Source organism: Carya illinoinensis, chromosome 11, assembly GCF_018687715.1.
Source record: "Carya illinoinensis cultivar Pawnee chromosome 11, C.illinoinensisPawnee_v1, whole genome shotgun sequence".
NCBI classification, from domain to species: Eukaryota; Viridiplantae; Streptophyta; class Magnoliopsida; order Fagales; family Juglandaceae; genus Carya; species Carya illinoinensis.
Genome location: NC_056762.1, coordinates 41,006,252 through 41,024,257, shown reverse-complemented (window position 1 = coordinate 41,024,257; position 18,006 = coordinate 41,006,252). Strand labels below are relative to the sequence as shown.

Below are 18,006 nucleotides of genomic sequence, written 5' to 3'. Positions count from 1 at the left end.
GTTATGAGCAGCTCTCTGTTGCTCAATCTTAGCCCTTACGTGTGGGCAAATCATTATGGATAACGTTAAATATAGTTAAAAGCCATGCAAGCGTCGTAAACTCATTTAAAAAAAGAGTATGATCTAGTATTAAAATTTTAATTTTTCTCATGGATCACATGTTTACTTACTTTATTTTAAAATGAATGTGTAGTATTTACACATTCTATAATTATAAATATTATTTCTTAAAATGTGGATGAAACGATCCGATGAAAATCCGGCAACAAAAGGAATCTTAAGGCTGACAACAAATACTCATCTGCATGTTGGGCTCAATCCTATTCCGATCATGAATCGAATTGGTAGAAGTTGTGACTGATCCATTGTCCATACTCTTACCATACAACCTTGTAGGCCAACTTGGCATGATGGGCGCCACACTCTCAAGATTAAGCAATGAGTTCCTTCCAATATTATCTGAACTCTGAAGAGATGATACCAATCTATGTAATATGCACTTTAATTCTTGTTTTTCTAAATACGATAAAATTGATAAGTGAAATTAATTATTTTCAGTAATTTATAAAAGAAAGAAAAATTCATTCTGGCACTACCAATATTATTTTAATAGTTACCTTTTATTTTTTACATTCATTTCTTTAAAAATAATATTAGATACAGTCTTATGTTGTGCAAGTTCTGCACGTTCTCTTTAAAAATTTGTAAAATTTATTATTAAAAAAATAATTTTTTCTATAATTTACTTTTTTCAAAATAAAAATATTAGACTTACACATCCTAATACATCAAATAGCATTTATCTTTCATTAAAGTATAAGCATGTTGATGTTAAGAACACGTAAGAGCATTGATCTTTCAGTAAAGTAAAAACATGTTGATGTTAATAGCACGTAAGACTTCACCATAAATTATATTAGAATAATTAAAAAAGTTTAGAGCGTGACAAGATCAATAGAGCATGCTTTATATGTTTATATTATTCAGCCTAGTTTTCATTAAAATGGGATGGCAAGCATGATTCATCACGCAAATGTTCCCAACATCTAACTAGAATCATAGTAAACTGGACCCATCACGAGTTTAATAGATTCGTATATCAAACCGCCCTTCTAATAAATTTCTGACCCACTTTTGGCCATTTTCTTTCCCATTTGAGTCGGCCCGAATTAAGTTATTGAATTTTTGTCCTATGAGGGGGACCCACGCGTTGCTTTTTGTACTCGTCTTTATTAGTCAATTCAGATCATCTCAAAATATAATACGGCTACAAAATCAGAACATCGTTAAAAGGACTATCCACATGTAAAGGATAATTTTAATAAATATAAAATAAATTTAAATTTTAACTATTTTATTTATATAAATTTTTATATTAAAATAATTATTTTTTATTATATAATAATAAAATAATATAAAATAAATTTAACTTTAACTATTCATATTTAGATTATCTATTTATTTATTATATAATAAGGAGTAATTAATAGTTTAAAAAATATTTAATTTTTAATTTATTTAATTTTATCATATTTTACTATTTAGTTTGAAGAAACTGATGAAAATTTATAGATATAGATAGAGAAAAGAGAGAGTATTATAAAAAAATAATGAAAATTTATGGATGTAGATAAAGAGAATATAGAGTATTATAAAAAAAATAAAAAAATAAGTATTTGGTCGGTAAACAGTAGATATCAAATTTGGTATCCTCTTTATAATTATTATAGCTAAATGTTACAAAATTTGCTATTGGTTAATTCATTACAAGTGAATTTTCTGTCTAATAGTTATAAAATACAGTTTATTTTGGATATAAATAATCCGGTGAGAGTGCTCTTGACTCGCCCCGTTTGGAAAGTAAATCCTCCTCAACTCATTTCATCTCATCATTACACATTTTTCAAATCTCCATCTTTTTTAAATTTTCATATAAAATATAATAAAAAATTTAACTTTTTCAAATCCCAACACACTCATAATATTTAAAACTAATTTCTAACAATATTTTATTCAACTCAACCCAACTCAACATCCAAACCCAACCGCAAAAATGATACACTTGTGATCTTTTTTTATAATTTGTATATAAGTATATTTTAAATGATAAATATTTATAGAAACTAACTTATGAAAATAATATTATTTTCTATAAATATTTTTATTTTAATACGTAGTTATATAAAAATTATAAAAATGAGTTGTATGTGTATTATTATTTATCTATTAGACTTCTAAATTTTATGGTCTAAAAATAAGAGAAAATAATGATCTCGTGTATATACTGTTTAAATATAATCTTGAGTAATGCTTAGTCCACAGGTGAAATTCACCCATGGATACTACCCATAGTTTTTATTATTATTATCATGTCTGTTATTTAATAATTAAAAAATATATTTTTTGTGATATTAATTTTTTAAAAATATTAAAGAGCATAAAAAAAATGTATAAAAAATTAAAGAAAAAAGGAAAAAAAAAATAGGCCATTTGACCTTGTTGGTTGCACCCATTGGTGGAATCCACCGGTGGCGTGGGTGTAGCTGCTCCCTAATTTTTATGCAAATCCTGGAAAATCATCCGGATGCGGAATGATTCGGTAATACATGACGTCACCATCCAAGAGAATCTTTCGGCCGCCCTGCCTAAATTCTTTGAATACAAAATTAATAGGACGCGGTTTGACGAGTTGATAAAATTGAATAAACTGTTCATTTCTTAATGTAAACGTATTCAATAATTCTTTATTTTCATAAATATAAGCCCATAACACATTTTTAATATAACATTTAAATACTCTCAAATACACATATCTATATTTTTTTAATAATGATATTTACAAAATTTAAAATGTATAAATTTCAAATGGATCTTTTATATAAAAAAGTAGACTCCGTTATGAAAATTAAGAAAAATTTACTCTTTTTTATTAAAAAAAATTGCAAAATTCATGCATTTGGGACTAATTTCAAACCCTATTTATATATTTTTTTAATATTTAATAATTGCTTCCAATTACGGAAAATCAAGTGTGACACTTATTGTTATGGAGTCAAGTCGGTCTTTAGAATTGTATAAAATCTGAATCAATGTTATAATTTATAAATGTTGTTTACTTTTATTTTCGAAATTATTCTTTTGAATATTTTAATACCTTAATTAATTATTTATATATATAAATAAATAAATAAGATGTGGAGGTTTTGACCAGAGAAAAATGGAGGGGCTAATAGATGATGGCGACAAGCACGGGTACTTCTCTCCGAGCATCGACGCTTTGACTCCTGATTGATGAGACAAAAAGACAAAAACAAAACAAAACTAATGCCACGTGTCACAAAAAATTCTGTTCATTAAAGTACGAGACTTTGAACAGCACACCATTTTTTATTTTTATTGTTTTAAGGATGCTTGGACAAGTGGCTGGTCGGACCAAACGATCCAAATAGAGTTTTGTTATATATAAATATAATCGCGTATTAATTTGTATATTAATATTAATTTATTTATATTTAAAATTTAAATTAATATTATTTTTAATAAAATTTATTTTTTGACCAATTACATTATATTGATGTATAAATTAATGCACAATTGTACTTATAATTATATTTTTTCATCAAAATATAAGTAGTGCTCAGATCATGAGGAGTGAATATCCAATTTTTTTTTTTTAAGGTGAAAGATATATTCTTGACATATAATTTCAATATTTTTATATAAAAAATGTTAGGAATATTTGTCTATAAAAAAACAAAACGTGGTTTGAATGCTGTACCAGGAATCACATGTTAAGGTGTATCTTTATTTTATTCCCGTCAACATAGTTTTTGTTTCCATAAAATAAATAAATAAATGAGGATGATCAGTACCCTTATTTGTGGTGATGATCATATAATATTGCTAATTTCATGCTTCATCGATTGTAAGCGCACATCAGATAGCTCAGTCTCATCCTGGAATGAATCATATTGCGTATTTGGACTGTAGACGAATTTTTCCAAGACAAGATACAAGGTGTCCCCACACAAAAACTTTGTATAAAAGCACTTTTTCAAGTACGAAGAATTCTATCTTATATTTCTAAGCTTTCACATAAACTACTAAGAAGATACATAAGAGACTTTTCGATTCTACCAAGGCCTTCTCTTTCTTTATTTTCTTAAATGTGGAGGTGTGAAGACCCAATATTCAAGTTACTAGAATTATGTTTAAAGTTATACAAAACACGACATTAACATAGACATTTTGGCTAAGAGTCTGAAATCTCATAGGGAATCCGGTAAAACACTAGACCCTAAATGTGCTTGGAAAGGTGGGGATAACAAACAGGGCATTTTGATAAAAACAAGAAAAGGAAATAGAAACAGGTTATACTTTTGACATGTTAGTTATTGGTAATTTAAAATTTTAAAAATTTAATTTAAAAAAAAATAAAATTATAAGTAAAATTATATATACATATAGTACTACTATTCGATCGAAACTCCAATTACTCTCCAGCCTCTTTGAATATGTACCACAACCATTAACCTATCTTGATGTTGATTCTACTTCTTTTAGGTGCATGTATCCATCTATATTGATTGATGGCTAAACTTTAACCAAAAAATAAAAAAATCAAACTATATTTGCAAAATGAAATAAACAAAAAAGAAAAAAGAAAAAAAAAAAAGACCCTTACCTAGTACTCCATGTCCTTTAGTACTAGACAATTTTATCCAACGTTTTAAATCCATAATCCAATACCCACTATATGTTTGCAGAAATGGCAATTTAACGGGAACTTTTAATGAAGAGAATTCGGTTGATGTTGTGTTTTACAGTGTTCAATGCATATTCTTGTAGTTGTGATTCCGAGTTTTGTATTTGTTTCTAGAAATAAGAGTCCGACATCATCTCCGATACTGTTATCTGTTACAATTTTCATGTTATTTTTCTCCAAAAACTCGGCTCACTCACAGAGAGAGAGAGAGTCCTTAAGCCTTGCAAGCCGCGAACAAAGCGAACTAATTCTCTTATTTCTTTCACACGCAAACACGTTCTGTTTATAACTCAAACATAAAGGAAGAATCTTTTTTTTTTTTTTTTTAAAAATAAAAAAAGAGATCTCCAATTTATAAATGTCTCTCTCTCTAAATCTTTCATTTATTTTCTAGTATTTTATTCAATCTCCGTCTCTATCTTCCTCGACGTGCACAAGCTGTGTGCTTTGCGCATACAAAACTGGTTCGGCTTCCCACATAACAAGCTCTTTTATCTCCGTCTGTGTTTTTGTCTGCCGCTCTTTCCTTGATTGCGTTGTGTTATTGTTATGTGTGCTGTTGTAAGTCATATTGGGTTACCTCACTTTTTCTGCGACCATTGATTTTCGTTTCCGAGCTTCGTGCTCAGCTGCGTTGTTTTGTGATATCGCATAATTTCGTATCATATACTGTGGTTCTTTTGATTGAATGATCTGAAGCTGAGATTTCTGATCTGGGTTTTGTGTCATTTGCATTATTTTGGCCCATTTGGTTGTTCCAGATGATTATTTTGCTGATATTATGCAATAAAATTTATTTTTTAACTTATTCTGAAAATCTCGTGTTGGATACGGCATTCTATTGCTGGGGTTTGTTACCCCCCTCTTCCTCCTCTAAAAAAAAAAAAAAAAGGTTTTATTTTTCAAAGATAATTCCAAGATTTGACATAGTTTCGCTACCATTTGTGTCGTCAATGTATTTGTCTAGAGATTGTATAGCTGTTAGCATTGACAGGAAAGATTTTTGGAATTGTTTATTTTTCTATTGTTGATTTTCTTGATGCGCCTATCTGTCTCTTCTGTCATGTTTTTCCACCTCCCTTTCTCTATCGTCATTGGTTATTCATTTAGTTTTTTTAATAATTGCTTCTTGGTTCCAATTCTTGAGTTAGCTTCAATCTCATGTTTTACCGGGGTTTAATTTTTGGTTTTGATTCAACAGCTATATTTATATGTCAAAATTTTGGAGTCTTTCTGAAGGTGGTGTTGATCCAAGTTCAAAGGCTTGATCAATTGGTCGTTTGCTATTCTGTTCTGTTATGTATTGGGCGAGCAAGGAAACTTGGAATGCAGAATTTGTTGATTGGAACCCATGATAAGGCTTGCTAATGGGGTCCCTAAACATGGAGAAGAAATGGTTATTTCCGCTCATCATAAGCTCTCTAATATGCATATTCCTTCTGGTCACTACCTTCAACATGGGTCTGGTTTTCTCACTGCACACAATTAATTCGATCTTTTCAATTTTTCCTTCTCGCTTGGCTACAAATCAAAAGAGCCCAGTTTTTGCTGAATCAAGAGTTTCACAATCTCCACCCCCTCCTACCGGCCCAACGATTCCTCGATTCGCTTATTTGGTTTCTGGGTCAAAAGGTGATTTGGAAAAGCTTTGGAGAACTCTTCACGCACTTTACCATCCACGAAACCAATATGTTGTTCATTTGGATCTTGAGGCGCCGGCAGAGGAGAGGTTGGAGCTAGCCTCCCGAGTGGAGAAAGAACCGATTTTTGCTAAGGTTGGGAATGTTTACATGATTACCAAAGCTAATATGGTCACTTATAGAGGACCCACTATGGTAGCTAATACTCTTCATGCTTGTGCCATTCTTCTCAAAAGGAGTAAGGATTGGGATTGGTTTATCAACCTCAGTGCTTCCGATTATCCTCTCGTGACCCAGGATGGTTAGTTCATACCATTGAACTTGTGACAAGATTATGTTGGTGTTATTATTAGCATCGCTGCTGCTATTGTTTATCTTTTATGTGATAGATGCAAATTCTTTTGTTAAACTGTTTAGTTAATTTTATGTAGATCTTCTATACACATTTTCGCCTTTAGATCGAAACCTGAATTTCATTGAGCACACGAGCCAGCTAGGATGGAAGGAGTGAGTTCTCTCTCTCTCTCTCTCTCTCTCTCTCTCTCTCTCTCTCTCTCTCTCTCTCTCTCTCTCTCTCTCTCTAACATCATATCAAACAATAGAACCATCACAGATCCCAAATTCCTCAATACTTGTTTGCGGTTTGCAGGGATAAGCGCGCAATGCCTTTGATGATAGACCCTGGCTTATACTCATCAACCAAATCAGATATCTTCTGGGTCAATCCCAGAAGAACTTTGCCAACGGCTTTTAAGTTATTTACAGGTGAGATATCTTTGTCAAGTACTTTATCCTTTTGGTATCCTATATGATTGTTCATTGACGTGTCTTTACAAACATATGTTTGAAATTTTATTGAGGACAGAACCAATAAAACAGTGCATATCAGAATTGAGTCAAATTTGCCTAATTTTACCGGATTTGTTGCTTTTGAATTTTCTGTCAATCTACAAGACTTCCGAAAGTAGATTCATTTCTGCTAGCAACTATAATTTTTTTTTTGGTGCTTTTGGTAGGAGTTCGTCTACAAATAAAAGACGTCAGACTGAAACTGCATCTAGTTTCTAGTTCAGTTAGTTCTTAATTTTTACATCTGTAGCATCTATTTTTTACAAATCCCAAAAGGCAGGCATTTTAAGAGTGATGTCAGGGATTATTAGTTGAATCCAAACATTGTGATGAGAGTAACTTGAAAGCTTCTCATATTCTTTTCAAACAATCTATCAATCAGCTGTATAGTGCTTTTGTTCTAGTGGTGTGCAAGTATGCCTAGGTTCCCTTATATAAGCCGATGCCTGGTGGGACGTCCTATTCATCTCTTTAACAGACCAACCATGTCAATCCCAATCAGCCATAGTCAGCTTCACAACTGTCCTTATGTTTCTGCTTGCAACTATTGCTATGCTCAAAACAAAATCTTGAAAGTCTGGATACCGTAAGATGCCAGTCCCTTCTGCAGTGGACTCTACCGATACCCCCGTAATAGCAACTCTATCACACTGAATGTTCTAAACATCTGCATTCATTTAAATCTCAGCCACCCTGACGTTTGGTTATATCCTTCAATATTGGAGCAATATTTCAGATCTTAGAGTTTCCATTTTGGGTTTGTACTGCATAACGGCATGCATCCACTTTAGCCTCCCTGTCCCTCAAACAATGAAACCATGGAGAGAATCTGCCTCAACCTGTTTTGACAATCATTTTTCGTCCTCTGTTGTCTAGTTTATTTTCGGAAACTGGTTGTGTAACGTTAGTTAACGTCTATTTTTGTTGCACAGGTTCGGCATGGATGGTTCTGTCACGTTCATTTGTAGAGTATTGTGTCTGGGGTTGGGATAATTTACCAAGGACCCTTCTCATGTACTACACAAATTTTGTCTCCTCCCCTGAGGGCTACTTTCAGACTGTCATATGCAACGTGCCTGAGTTTGCTAAGACTGCAGTCAACCATGACTTGCACTATATTTCTTGGGACAACCCCCCGCAACAACACCCTCACACCCTTTCCCTTATTGACACGGACAAGATTATTGGTAGCAGTGCACCATTTGCTCGAAAATTCAAACAAGATGATCCAGTCTTGGATAAGATTGATAAGGATTTACTTAGGCGGAAGAATGGTAGTTTCACACCTGGTGGTTGGTGCTCTGGCAGCGCCAAATGTTCCAAGGTAGGGAACCCGAACAAGCTGAAACCAGGCCCAGGAGCTCAAAGGCTTCGCCGCCTCATAGCTAGGCTTGTATTGACGGCTAATATGGGCCAAAATCAGTGTAAATAGGATTTTTTGGAACGTGAAAGATTCTAAAGAGGAAAAAAAAAATTAATAATTAGAAAGATCTATCTACAAGCCACAAACGTAAGTAAATGAAAATTTCCACTGGGACGAAAAATTTAATGCTGTTGATGCAGGCAGGACCTCATTCTTGTTAGTCTTGAAGGTATGTTAGCGTGGGTATAAGCATAGCAATAAATTGTTGCCAGGATCATTCAAAGTTGGCTCTTATGTTAGCTTCTAATTAGGTTGAACTATTCACATATTTACTATGATTATTTTTTCTGCAGTGTTTTTCCTCTTCTTCTCTATGATTTTTCCAATCTCATGGCTTATGATATTTCAGATCATCTTATTTTTAGAGACTTCAGAACTTTTGGATTTGTAATTTTCATCCGGTAATGTCGATGTTTTTAACTCCATTGGTTAGTGGTTACTATAAAGACAGCCATTCTGAAAGCTCAAATTAAACATATTGAATGCACGGAGATTACATCTGTTATGTGCCCTTGTGCTGCAATAATCTTAATTCCCCATCAACACTATACATACATACACTATATGAATGTAAATCAATGGAGGGTACTCTCTGAAATTAGGAACGAAATAACAAGTGGAGCTGCACAAACAAATGCTTCATCAGGTTGATCTTTCACCCCTAATATGACAACAACCTGACAGTTCTTTCACCCCTAATATAAAGCAACGACTAAACTAAATACCGGTTTTTTGCCAACACGTTTCCACAGCTTAGATGCATTATATGATGGTAAACTTACGACCTTGAAAGTGTTTGGAGATTTGTTTACCAGCAATCCATAATAATTCTTACTCGCACGGTTCATGTGGGTGCCAGAATTGTTATACCAATGAACATTGTATTAAACTTTGATGCAGAACATGCAAAGGTTTCTATTACCAAAGACGTGCCATTAATGGCTTGTCAATATACCCCTCCAAATCGGAACAATTGTAGTAGTGCTTTCCTAGAAAGAAGAACTATGATGAATTTGAAGATCTGTTGTAAATTCATATCATATCTTTATGAACTGTAGGAATTACAAAATATACAAAGGATTATGATTTTTTACCCCTTTTTTCTTTTCTTTGAATAGTTATCTGCATTACATTTGAACAAGATCATCCTCACTCTTCAGGAAAACCACATCCGCTATGAACTAATGCCAAAATTTTCCCGAGTGCTCAGAATCATCGAGCTCCTAGGACATTTAAAATTCTGTCTTCGCTACACACGTCTCCGGCGTAAGATTCCTTTCACCTCGTGCCTCTGCCCCAATAAATCTATTCCATTCCTTTTCCCTAGAATCATGGATGATTGGAGAGTAGCCACATTAAACCATCTCCAAAATTTTTATATTTCCTGCAGAATTTGCAGCAACTAGGGTTGATGACTGGTTGCGCCAACAAACAGAAGAGATGAACTGTGCAGCGTCACCCATTTCCTGGCCAGACAGTGGGTCTGTGTTGTCAAACTTGAATGACAATGCAGGCATGGGGAAAGCTTTGTGGTAGATGAACACCTGAGCCACAACAAATATGAATATAACTAACCGTGAACTAGCAAAACTAAAGAGCAAATGCATGGCGGAAATAAACAGCTACTCCCAGTGCTAGGAATTCAACACCGCATTCACTTTTGGACAGTGCTACAGGAACCGATAATTAAACCGAAGAAGTGAACCGACAAGTGAAAATGCACTTTTTTATTTTTTTCTTCTATTCTTTAAATCATTTGTTCTTTTTAAAAAATTCAAAAAAATACTAATTCACTAATATTCATTTCATTAACTATTAAGTAAAAAATAAAAAAATTCGATCGGTCACTTTTATCAGTTCAACTAGCATTTTCCTTCACTTTTATCTGCCTCACCTTACAGACCTCCGATGAGTCTGATGCAAATTCTATCAGAACTAAATATTGAACTAGGAGAATACTTTCCACAGATGGGTATGTACTATTCTAGATTATAGTGGCTAAAGCAACCTGATATTTCAGTATGTAAGAATGATGACTCAGAAAATTTTGCTCCTCATACTGAATGCAGAGAGAAAGGAGATACCATTAAGACCTGCAACTATTAAACTTAATTTCACCCCAATTGGGTATGATCATTGTATAAGCTTCAGAGAGAAACTCCATCAAAACAATATCAGATGACCATTGTTGTGATTACTTGTTTACAGAATGAGTTTCTAACTTGAATTCTTGACTTTTTTGCATGAAAATACAAGCAGCAAATGTGGACAAGAGAATTGTAATTTATAATTCCAATAATTGCAGAACAAGTGAACTGTTAGGAGCATGGTGCCTCTTTTCTCAGGGACCATCGTTGTATTATGCTTTAAAAACAACACTGGCCATGTAAGTTTCCGACATCTAAGATGGACCCTTCTGATATAATTCAGCAAGCACGTGATAACTAATTTTTCAAGAAATCAGTGCAGCAATGATGCCCAATTCCTAAACCTAATGTGATTTCATTCACTAATACAAAGTGAACACAAACAAGTCTTCGGTTTCCCAGATCAATAAGAGAAGAGGATGGCCCACCCTCACAACATTAATGTGAATAACCTAACAAGAGCATGGAAATTGAGAAATGTCTAATTAATAACCAGCATGATACATTACGTACCTCATTTGTTTCTGAACCAGTAGCAATGTAACCATCAGAAACTGACAAACCAACAAAGTTCTGCAAAAAGGAATCAAGTTAGAGGTAATCATCACCAATAAACTTATATAACCGTAAGCATATTTCTCCACACAATATATATGAAGACAAAACCAGAATGTCACAAAAATCAATAACTATTTGTACAAGGTGAGAGATGCCAGTCACCAGAACGGCCAAGGTACCTAGCCTAAGGTCACATCAATTGGAGCCAAGACGCCATATATGAGGATGACACCAGTTTGTCTATATGGCTGAGGACCGAGGTCCTTCAAAAATGATCATGTCCTTCTCTAATAGAATATGCAACCGACAAGTACCTACCAATAATGGCTTGCAAAATTAGCAATAGTCGGCAGGTCTATATTGCACTGCATGATCAGTTCTGAGGGTTCACATCCCTTCTAGAGCCGAGATTGACACCTTGACACATGCCAGAGATGGCTGGCATTCTCAAGAAGGAAGTATGAATATGACAACGGAGATGGGATATAGGAAGTATGAATATGACAACGGAGATGGGATATAAGGACTAAACCACTTCACAGTTGTCTACTCCAAAAGGACTGGCCAAGGTTACAATTTAATTCTCTTAAAATTATTATAAAGACCAAGAGCTTCTCTCTCCCAAGTGATGTAGGTTCCCATTCACCACCCTCATAAATCTGGGGTTTTGCATGGGACTTGTTCCACTCGTTTCTTTTTTTTTCTTCATTCGATTATTTTACGACTTGCTTGCTCTACCTAATAATTTAATAATGACAGGAACAGGATAATTGAATATCTAACAGGGTATTAGAAACAGAACTGGCCTTGATGGAATAGTTTTTTTTATCAGTAAACAAATTTTTATTGATCAAAAGAGAAGGCAATAGCCCAAGTATATGGGACCTTGATGGAATAGTAAAAGAGGACAATATTTCATCGTATATTGAAGTTGATTAGTTGATTGTCTTATATAGTATGATAATTGAATGTACCTTTACATTCATGTGTCCTGTGAATGATTGAAGTGGAGCGTCAATAACCCGAGATGCGCACATTGACAAGTCCCAGAGCTTGAGAGTATTATCCGTGGATGCAGAAACAATATTCATTGTATCTACAAATTTGACATAACTCACAGTTTTATTGTGTCCAATTAATGTGCACAAAGGAGTTTTCAAGTTGCGGAGATCGTAGTAATAACTTCTATGGTCTGCAGAACCAAATGCAAGGGAACGACCAGAATCCAAAGGAAACTGAACACAGCAGACATTCGCCTTTGCTTTGATGGTACCAATACTGACTCCCTGCAGTAGCAACCCATGTAAGAGAAAAACTTATCACACATCCAGCAGTAAAATTACACACCATGCAATGATATGACTGCAGTACATTTAGTTTCAAAGCTGACATCCACCAAGTGCAAAAATATAATTGCCTGATTGATACTCCATAGCTTAACAGAACCATCGTCGCTCCCACTGGCCAACATTGTTGGATCTGCTGATGAGAAGTCTATTGACCATACACGCCTCTCATGCTCTCTCATTTCCATCACTGCTTGACTTCTTGCAGCATCCCATACCTGAACATGACAATCAACTGACTTAGTACAAAGAAATAGAAAGCTAATAATGGAATGGAATGCAAGGCTTTAACTACCTGTACAACACCTTCAAAGTTACTTGAAGCAATCTGGCTTTTGATATAACTGTTCCAACATATACTGCTTAGCTTTGACCTACTAACCATTTCAACTACAGGATAGTGAATATCACGATCTTCATTTATGATTGCGTCACATTCAAAAACTTTAATTTTCTTATTTACACCAGCTGTGGCAAAAAATTCTCCATCACGATCGAAGCTAAGAGAGCATACTAGATTGGAAGAGTTTAGCAGATCCCCTTGCTTCAAGTCTGCCTTAACTTTTAACTTACTGAAAGATAGATACTTGCACAACCCTTCGAGGAATGGATTTATCCAACCACTTTGTCTACCCTCACTATACAGCTCTTTCGATGCCAAATTATTAACAGAACTTCTCTCAGTCAGAACAATAGACCCCTTACCATCACTACTTATTGGTGAATGTCTACTCGCTGGTTTCCCTGAGGGCTTGATTGGCCTGCATCTTGTCAAAAAGTAGGCAGACTCCAGTTTCTTAAAGTTCTTCATTAACCGATAACTTTTTGAAAGAAGGCTTTCATTATTTTCACTGGGTGTATCTAACTCCTGAGCATCACTGAGATTATCATCGCATTCTTCCATGTTCTGAATCTTCAGCCCCGGTCTAAATCGTTTTCTAGACCCCAAGCCGGTAGAATCACCACTATCAACAATAGTCATTGATGGAAGACTTGAAATTAAATAATCATCCTTCCCCAGTTCTGGGCAAGACCCACTTTTTTTCTTAAGGATTGCTTTGTCCTTCATTACTTCTTCCATATCAGTACACAAAAAGGAAATGGTGTCTTTCAACTTATCAACTGCTTCCTGTTTTCTTTGTTGAACAAGCAAAAGGAATTCCAGCAACAAATCCTGCTCCTCTATTCTTTCTCTAAGTTTAATTGCTGCTTCGCGTTCTTCCAAATGATGTCTTGGTTCATTCAGGAACTCACTCTGTAACAACTCACTGTTACACAAGGCATAAAAAGTAAGGCTATGTACATTTTTATCTCAGAAAATTTCAGTTACATATAAAATAAAATGCCTTAAGGATCAGCATCATCTTCTTAACTATCAATGATTCGATTGCAATGAGTCAATGGGAGCAATTCAGATGCAGAACGCTAGCGAAAGAAATCTTATTCCTCTCATTGATTATTATCCAAGGAAAGAAACAATAAAGAGATTCTAATAAACCACCGATTAAAAAGAATATTTTAAAAGAATACAAGAAAAAAAGAAATCACATGCAAGTGGAAACCATTTACTGTATATCCCTTCTATTGCAAGGTAGTATACTTGATATTCAATAGAAGTGGATAATTAGATTATCCAAAACCAATCGAGCTATTCTCAAAATGCTGAATAATTCCCCCATAAGCAATTAAACAGTGACCGTCTCAACAAATTTACAAGCCAATGTCGTATAACTTCTAGTGATGTTTATTCTGGGATTATCCCCAATCTATCACATATTCTCCCAGCATCAAAAGCATAGACTGATTTTTATTGTTATATACTTCCTAAAAATTGACTTAGTTCAAAATTAAATAATCCAACTCCAGCCACATTTCTTTGTACATTTAGATCAGACATTTCGTTCCTTTTGTTATATAATTATTTTTTTGATAAGTAAAAAGATATTTTATTGATATAAAGATAGGCATAACCCAAATACACAGGAGGTAGACATGTGATTACACCTATTTAGGAACTAGTTTGTTAGATGATTATATATCATCGAAAATAAAAACCTGACTGTGTATCTACATATCGATAATGCACATTCCAGTTGACCGCGAGTCTAATTCTAATTGTTTTGTTCTGAAGCAAAGTATTGATGGGGAGGTTTGTCGTGTTCAGATATTGTTTAAATTCATCTTGTATCAACTTTCCAGTACATCAAGGCGTCAGATACCAAAAGAATATAGGGCATGGATGAGTAAAAAGCATTTTGTAAGAGTACATTACCCCATTTTTGGTCGAATACTTGGCTCCGGGTGCAGAAGCCATAAGCAAAATGAAGCTTCTTTTGGCCATTTCAGCAACAGTTGAGGAGGAAGAACTCGATGCCTCAGACTAGACATAGTACTGCTTTTTTCTTCTCTTGAGCTAAATGGACAGAATAACTGGTCACAAGTAGAACTGCATATCAGGGTACATAAGACAAAGAAACATAAAATAACAACATACTTTCAATTAAACTCTTGGTTTTAATGACAAGAATGAAACAGAAATTGAAAATTCTACATCAATTTAAATATTTAATAGGAAGTTTGAGAATGATTTTTCTTATGAACCTCAAAGAGAAGAACCCCCAACTGATAAACGTCGGAAGCATAGGAAATTGGAGAACCCTCAATCTCCTCGGGGCTTGTGTACCAATTGGCCTCCATAAGCAGTATCTGTTTCATTGGAAATGGTTGCTTCTTTTCATCTGCTTCTTCAACTCTCCCCCTATCTTTGTTTCTTTTTTCTTCAGTCTCTTCTATTAATGCCACACCTGCCGCATATGCTGAAGTTGACTGCATGCAAGTGGTATCTGATAGAGCGTTAGTAGGTGTCATCACTGATAGAAAATCTTCACTTCCTGGGTTGCTTCTTTGTTGACGCGTATCATGGGGCAAGGAAAAGGATGAATTCTTAGCCTCCACAGTTCGGCTGTTGGACCCATCCTCCAAGGAATCAGAACCAGAATCCGAACAAGATGCAGACTCAATGAAGGAGACATGATTGAAAGAAGACATCACAAAGCAGGAAGGCCGCACATTATGAACAACAATTCCTTGGGAATGTGCCACGTTAACAATCTCTACTATTTGCCTAAATATGTGCAAGCACTCGAAGACATCAACAGAGCGTTCTGGTTTGTCCAACCACTCCCTCAAACTAACATCACCCCATTCTACGGCATGGACGAAATGACCAACTGCAACCTCATCCTCACAAACTCCAGACGAACCACCCTGGTTTTTGAGATGATCCGTGTGAGCCAACGCAACCCTACCTCTCTCCTTTCCAAACACAGAATCATGCGATGCATTACCCGACAAGCCAATTCTATTGGCAGGAAGAAGACTCAGATTCCTGTCTAGGACTCCAGAACTATTCAATTCCCTAGAACTATCAGACTTCCGCCAAGCAGACTCGGATGAACCCTCCATTACTATCCACCTAGAGCTGCATGAAGACCGGAACAAACACATCCAAGAAATGGAGGTATTCTTCTACTTCTATTACACTCTCTCACTTCCACCATTACCATTTTGAATCAAAAACTCATTTTAGTGGTCCAAGTATATAAGAAAAACCTAACCTTTAATCAAGATCAACACCTCGGCTTGACAAACATAACGACAATATCCTGCTGGGCACAAAAGTAACGTAAATCAGTATACAAATCTCAGCACGGCCAACAGCACATGCATCATCGCCACCAACACAATCGATCAGCAATATTCAATAAATTCTGAAGAGGTAACAACGCTATTCAATACCCATTATTGAGCAACACTATCATCATATACCCATCAAAGAAATAAAAAAATCTGAAGAAAATAGAAAAAAAACCAACAGACCATTAATATTATGCAGCGAGAGAGAGAGAGAGGTGCCAGTACCACCATGGGAGTGTCTTCAGTTCAAGCTAGGCCACCTGACAAACAGAACCACACAACAAAAAGTTTAGTTGCAGTACTTTCACACCACACAAATGCTCTACAGCCTCTCAAAAATTCCCAACATCTCTCTTCACAAAAATACAAAACAAAATCTCCCCACAAAAAACCCAGACCGTTTGTGAATAGGAAAAAAAAAAAAACAAATTTCCCAATAACTTCAAGGCCCTATTATTTGTATCCTAATTGGGTCTATCAAATATTTTTACTTTATTGCTTTTTTTGAAGCTTGTGAGGCCAGTCTTTTTGGCACACTTCTTCTCATTATCTTCCCGCTTTATTCCAAACCACCTACGTGGCGCAACCATGGCCTGAACCAGACCTGTGGGACATGAGATGAAACCTTTTTTGAAATATATATTTATATTTCTTGGGTTTTCGAATATAATCTAAAAAAATACATGTCAACAAAATGTTACCATGTTCTGAAAAAGAGGAAGTTGCTTTCCCGACGTGAACAATATCTGATAAAGTCAGAAACCCTAATGACAGTAAACAATGTTTAGGTTAACCACCCGTTTAAATAGTAAAATTATTTTATTTCACCTCATAATTAAAACCAAAGTCTTAAAATTTAATAATATGCAGAAATTTAATGGATTGAGCTTCATGTGTCAATAATAAGTACTTCATAAAACATCTCCTTAAATGTCCATTGCTATCCTAAAAAATGTATGATTAATTATATATTACGACTCCATTATTATTATTATTATATTAGTAAAAGATTCTCGAAAGGCCATCGCTGATTACTTTTGAGAAAAATCATATTCAAATAGCCCTGCCTTTAACTACAATGTTTAGAAACATACGCATCTTTCCAAATGCAGCTCAATCTTTCTTGGATCCAGCTTAAACCCAAAAGTTGCATCATCCGAAGAAAACGAAAGGTTACAGCTTATTTCCTTTTTAAGGAAAAAAGTAAAACACAAAAATAAGATGATAATTGCTTTGGCCATAGAGTAATTTCATAAAAATAAATTCACAAATTAACGTATTTTTATGTGGTATATCAGATTATAAAATTATTTTTATTATATATGTATCAAGTTCACTTTATAAATATAAATATATATATAATCACTTAGTTAACTATTTAGATTAGATATCCAATAATATTAATCTTGATGAGTAGTTCAGTTGGTCAAGTATTGAGTTTGTTATCTAATAGTCACCAGTTCGAATTCCTTTAAGGTCACTGAAGATTTACCAGACTATTAACTTTAGGGCTCGTGGGATTAGTCGAAGTACATGCAAGCTGACCCAAACACTTACGGATATTAAAAAAAAAAAAATGATA

General features: G+C 34.4%; 2 protein-coding genes across 7 annotated transcripts; one reads left to right on the top strand and one right to left on the bottom strand.

Moving 5' to 3' along the window:
• Positions 1–4,756: 4,756 nt before the first annotated feature.
• Positions 4,757–8,969, top strand: LOC122280493 (beta-glucuronosyltransferase GlcAT14B-like). Of its 2 annotated transcripts, none has more exons than XM_043091404.1 (5): positions 4,757–5,229; positions 5,967–6,706; positions 6,837–6,912; positions 7,055–7,170; positions 8,187–8,969. In XM_043091404.1, the coding sequence occupies exons 2-5, from the start codon at positions 6,133–6,135 to the stop codon at positions 8,684–8,686; spliced, it is 1,266 nt and encodes a 421-aa protein (XP_042947338.1). In that variant the 5' UTR covers positions 4,757–5,229; positions 5,967–6,132; the 3' UTR covers positions 8,687–8,969. The 2 variants fall into 2 exon arrangements, with proteins under 2 accessions (XP_042947338.1, XP_042947339.1); XM_043091405.1 differs by having other exon boundaries at positions 4,757–5,326.
• Positions 8,970–9,685: 716 nt separating this feature from the next.
• LOC122280492 (protein SPA1-RELATED 3-like) lies at positions 9,686–16,915 on the bottom strand. 5 transcript variants are annotated; one of them, XM_043091401.1, is made up of 8 exons: positions 16,608–16,912; positions 15,330–16,396; positions 15,001–15,158; positions 13,024–13,996; positions 12,800–12,946; positions 12,357–12,668; positions 11,338–11,397; positions 9,686–10,221 (listed from the first exon to the last, which is right to left on the bottom strand). In XM_043091401.1, exons 2-8 carry the CDS (start codon positions 16,233–16,235, stop codon positions 10,033–10,035), a joined length of 2,745 nt encoding a protein of 914 aa, XP_042947335.1. In that variant the 5' UTR covers positions 16,236–16,396; positions 16,608–16,912; the 3' UTR covers positions 9,686–10,032. The 5 variants fall into 5 exon arrangements, with proteins under 5 accessions (XP_042947335.1, XP_042947332.1, XP_042947336.1 ...); XM_043091398.1 differs by having other exon boundaries at positions 15,330–16,393; XM_043091402.1 differs by having other exon boundaries at positions 16,650–16,912.
• Positions 16,916–18,006: the final 1,091 nt, after the last annotated feature.

Coding starts and splice junctions, on each gene's coding strand:
- LOC122280493 (XM_043091404.1), top strand. CDS start 6,133: ATGGGGTCCCTAAACATGGAGAAGAAATGGTTATTTCCGCTCATCATA. Junction 6,707..6,836: donor TCCTCTCGTGACCCAGGATG/GTTAGTTCATAC, acceptor AATTTTATGTAG/ATCTTCTATACACATTTTCG. Junction 7,171..8,186: donor GGCTTTTAAGTTATTTACAG/GTGAGATATCTT, acceptor TTTGTTGCACAG/GTTCGGCATGGATGGTTCTG.
- LOC122280492 (XM_043091401.1), bottom strand. CDS start 16,235: ATGTGTTTGTTCCGGTCTTCATGCAGCTCTAGGTGGATAGTAATGGAG. Junction 15,159..15,329: donor TGGGGGTTCTTCTCTTTGAG/GTTCATAAGAAA, acceptor ACTTGTGACCAG/TTATTCTGTCCATTTAGCTC. Junction 11,398..12,356: donor CAGGACACATGAATGTAAAG/GTACATTCAATT, acceptor TCCTTTTTGCAG/AACTTTGTTGGTTTGTCAGT.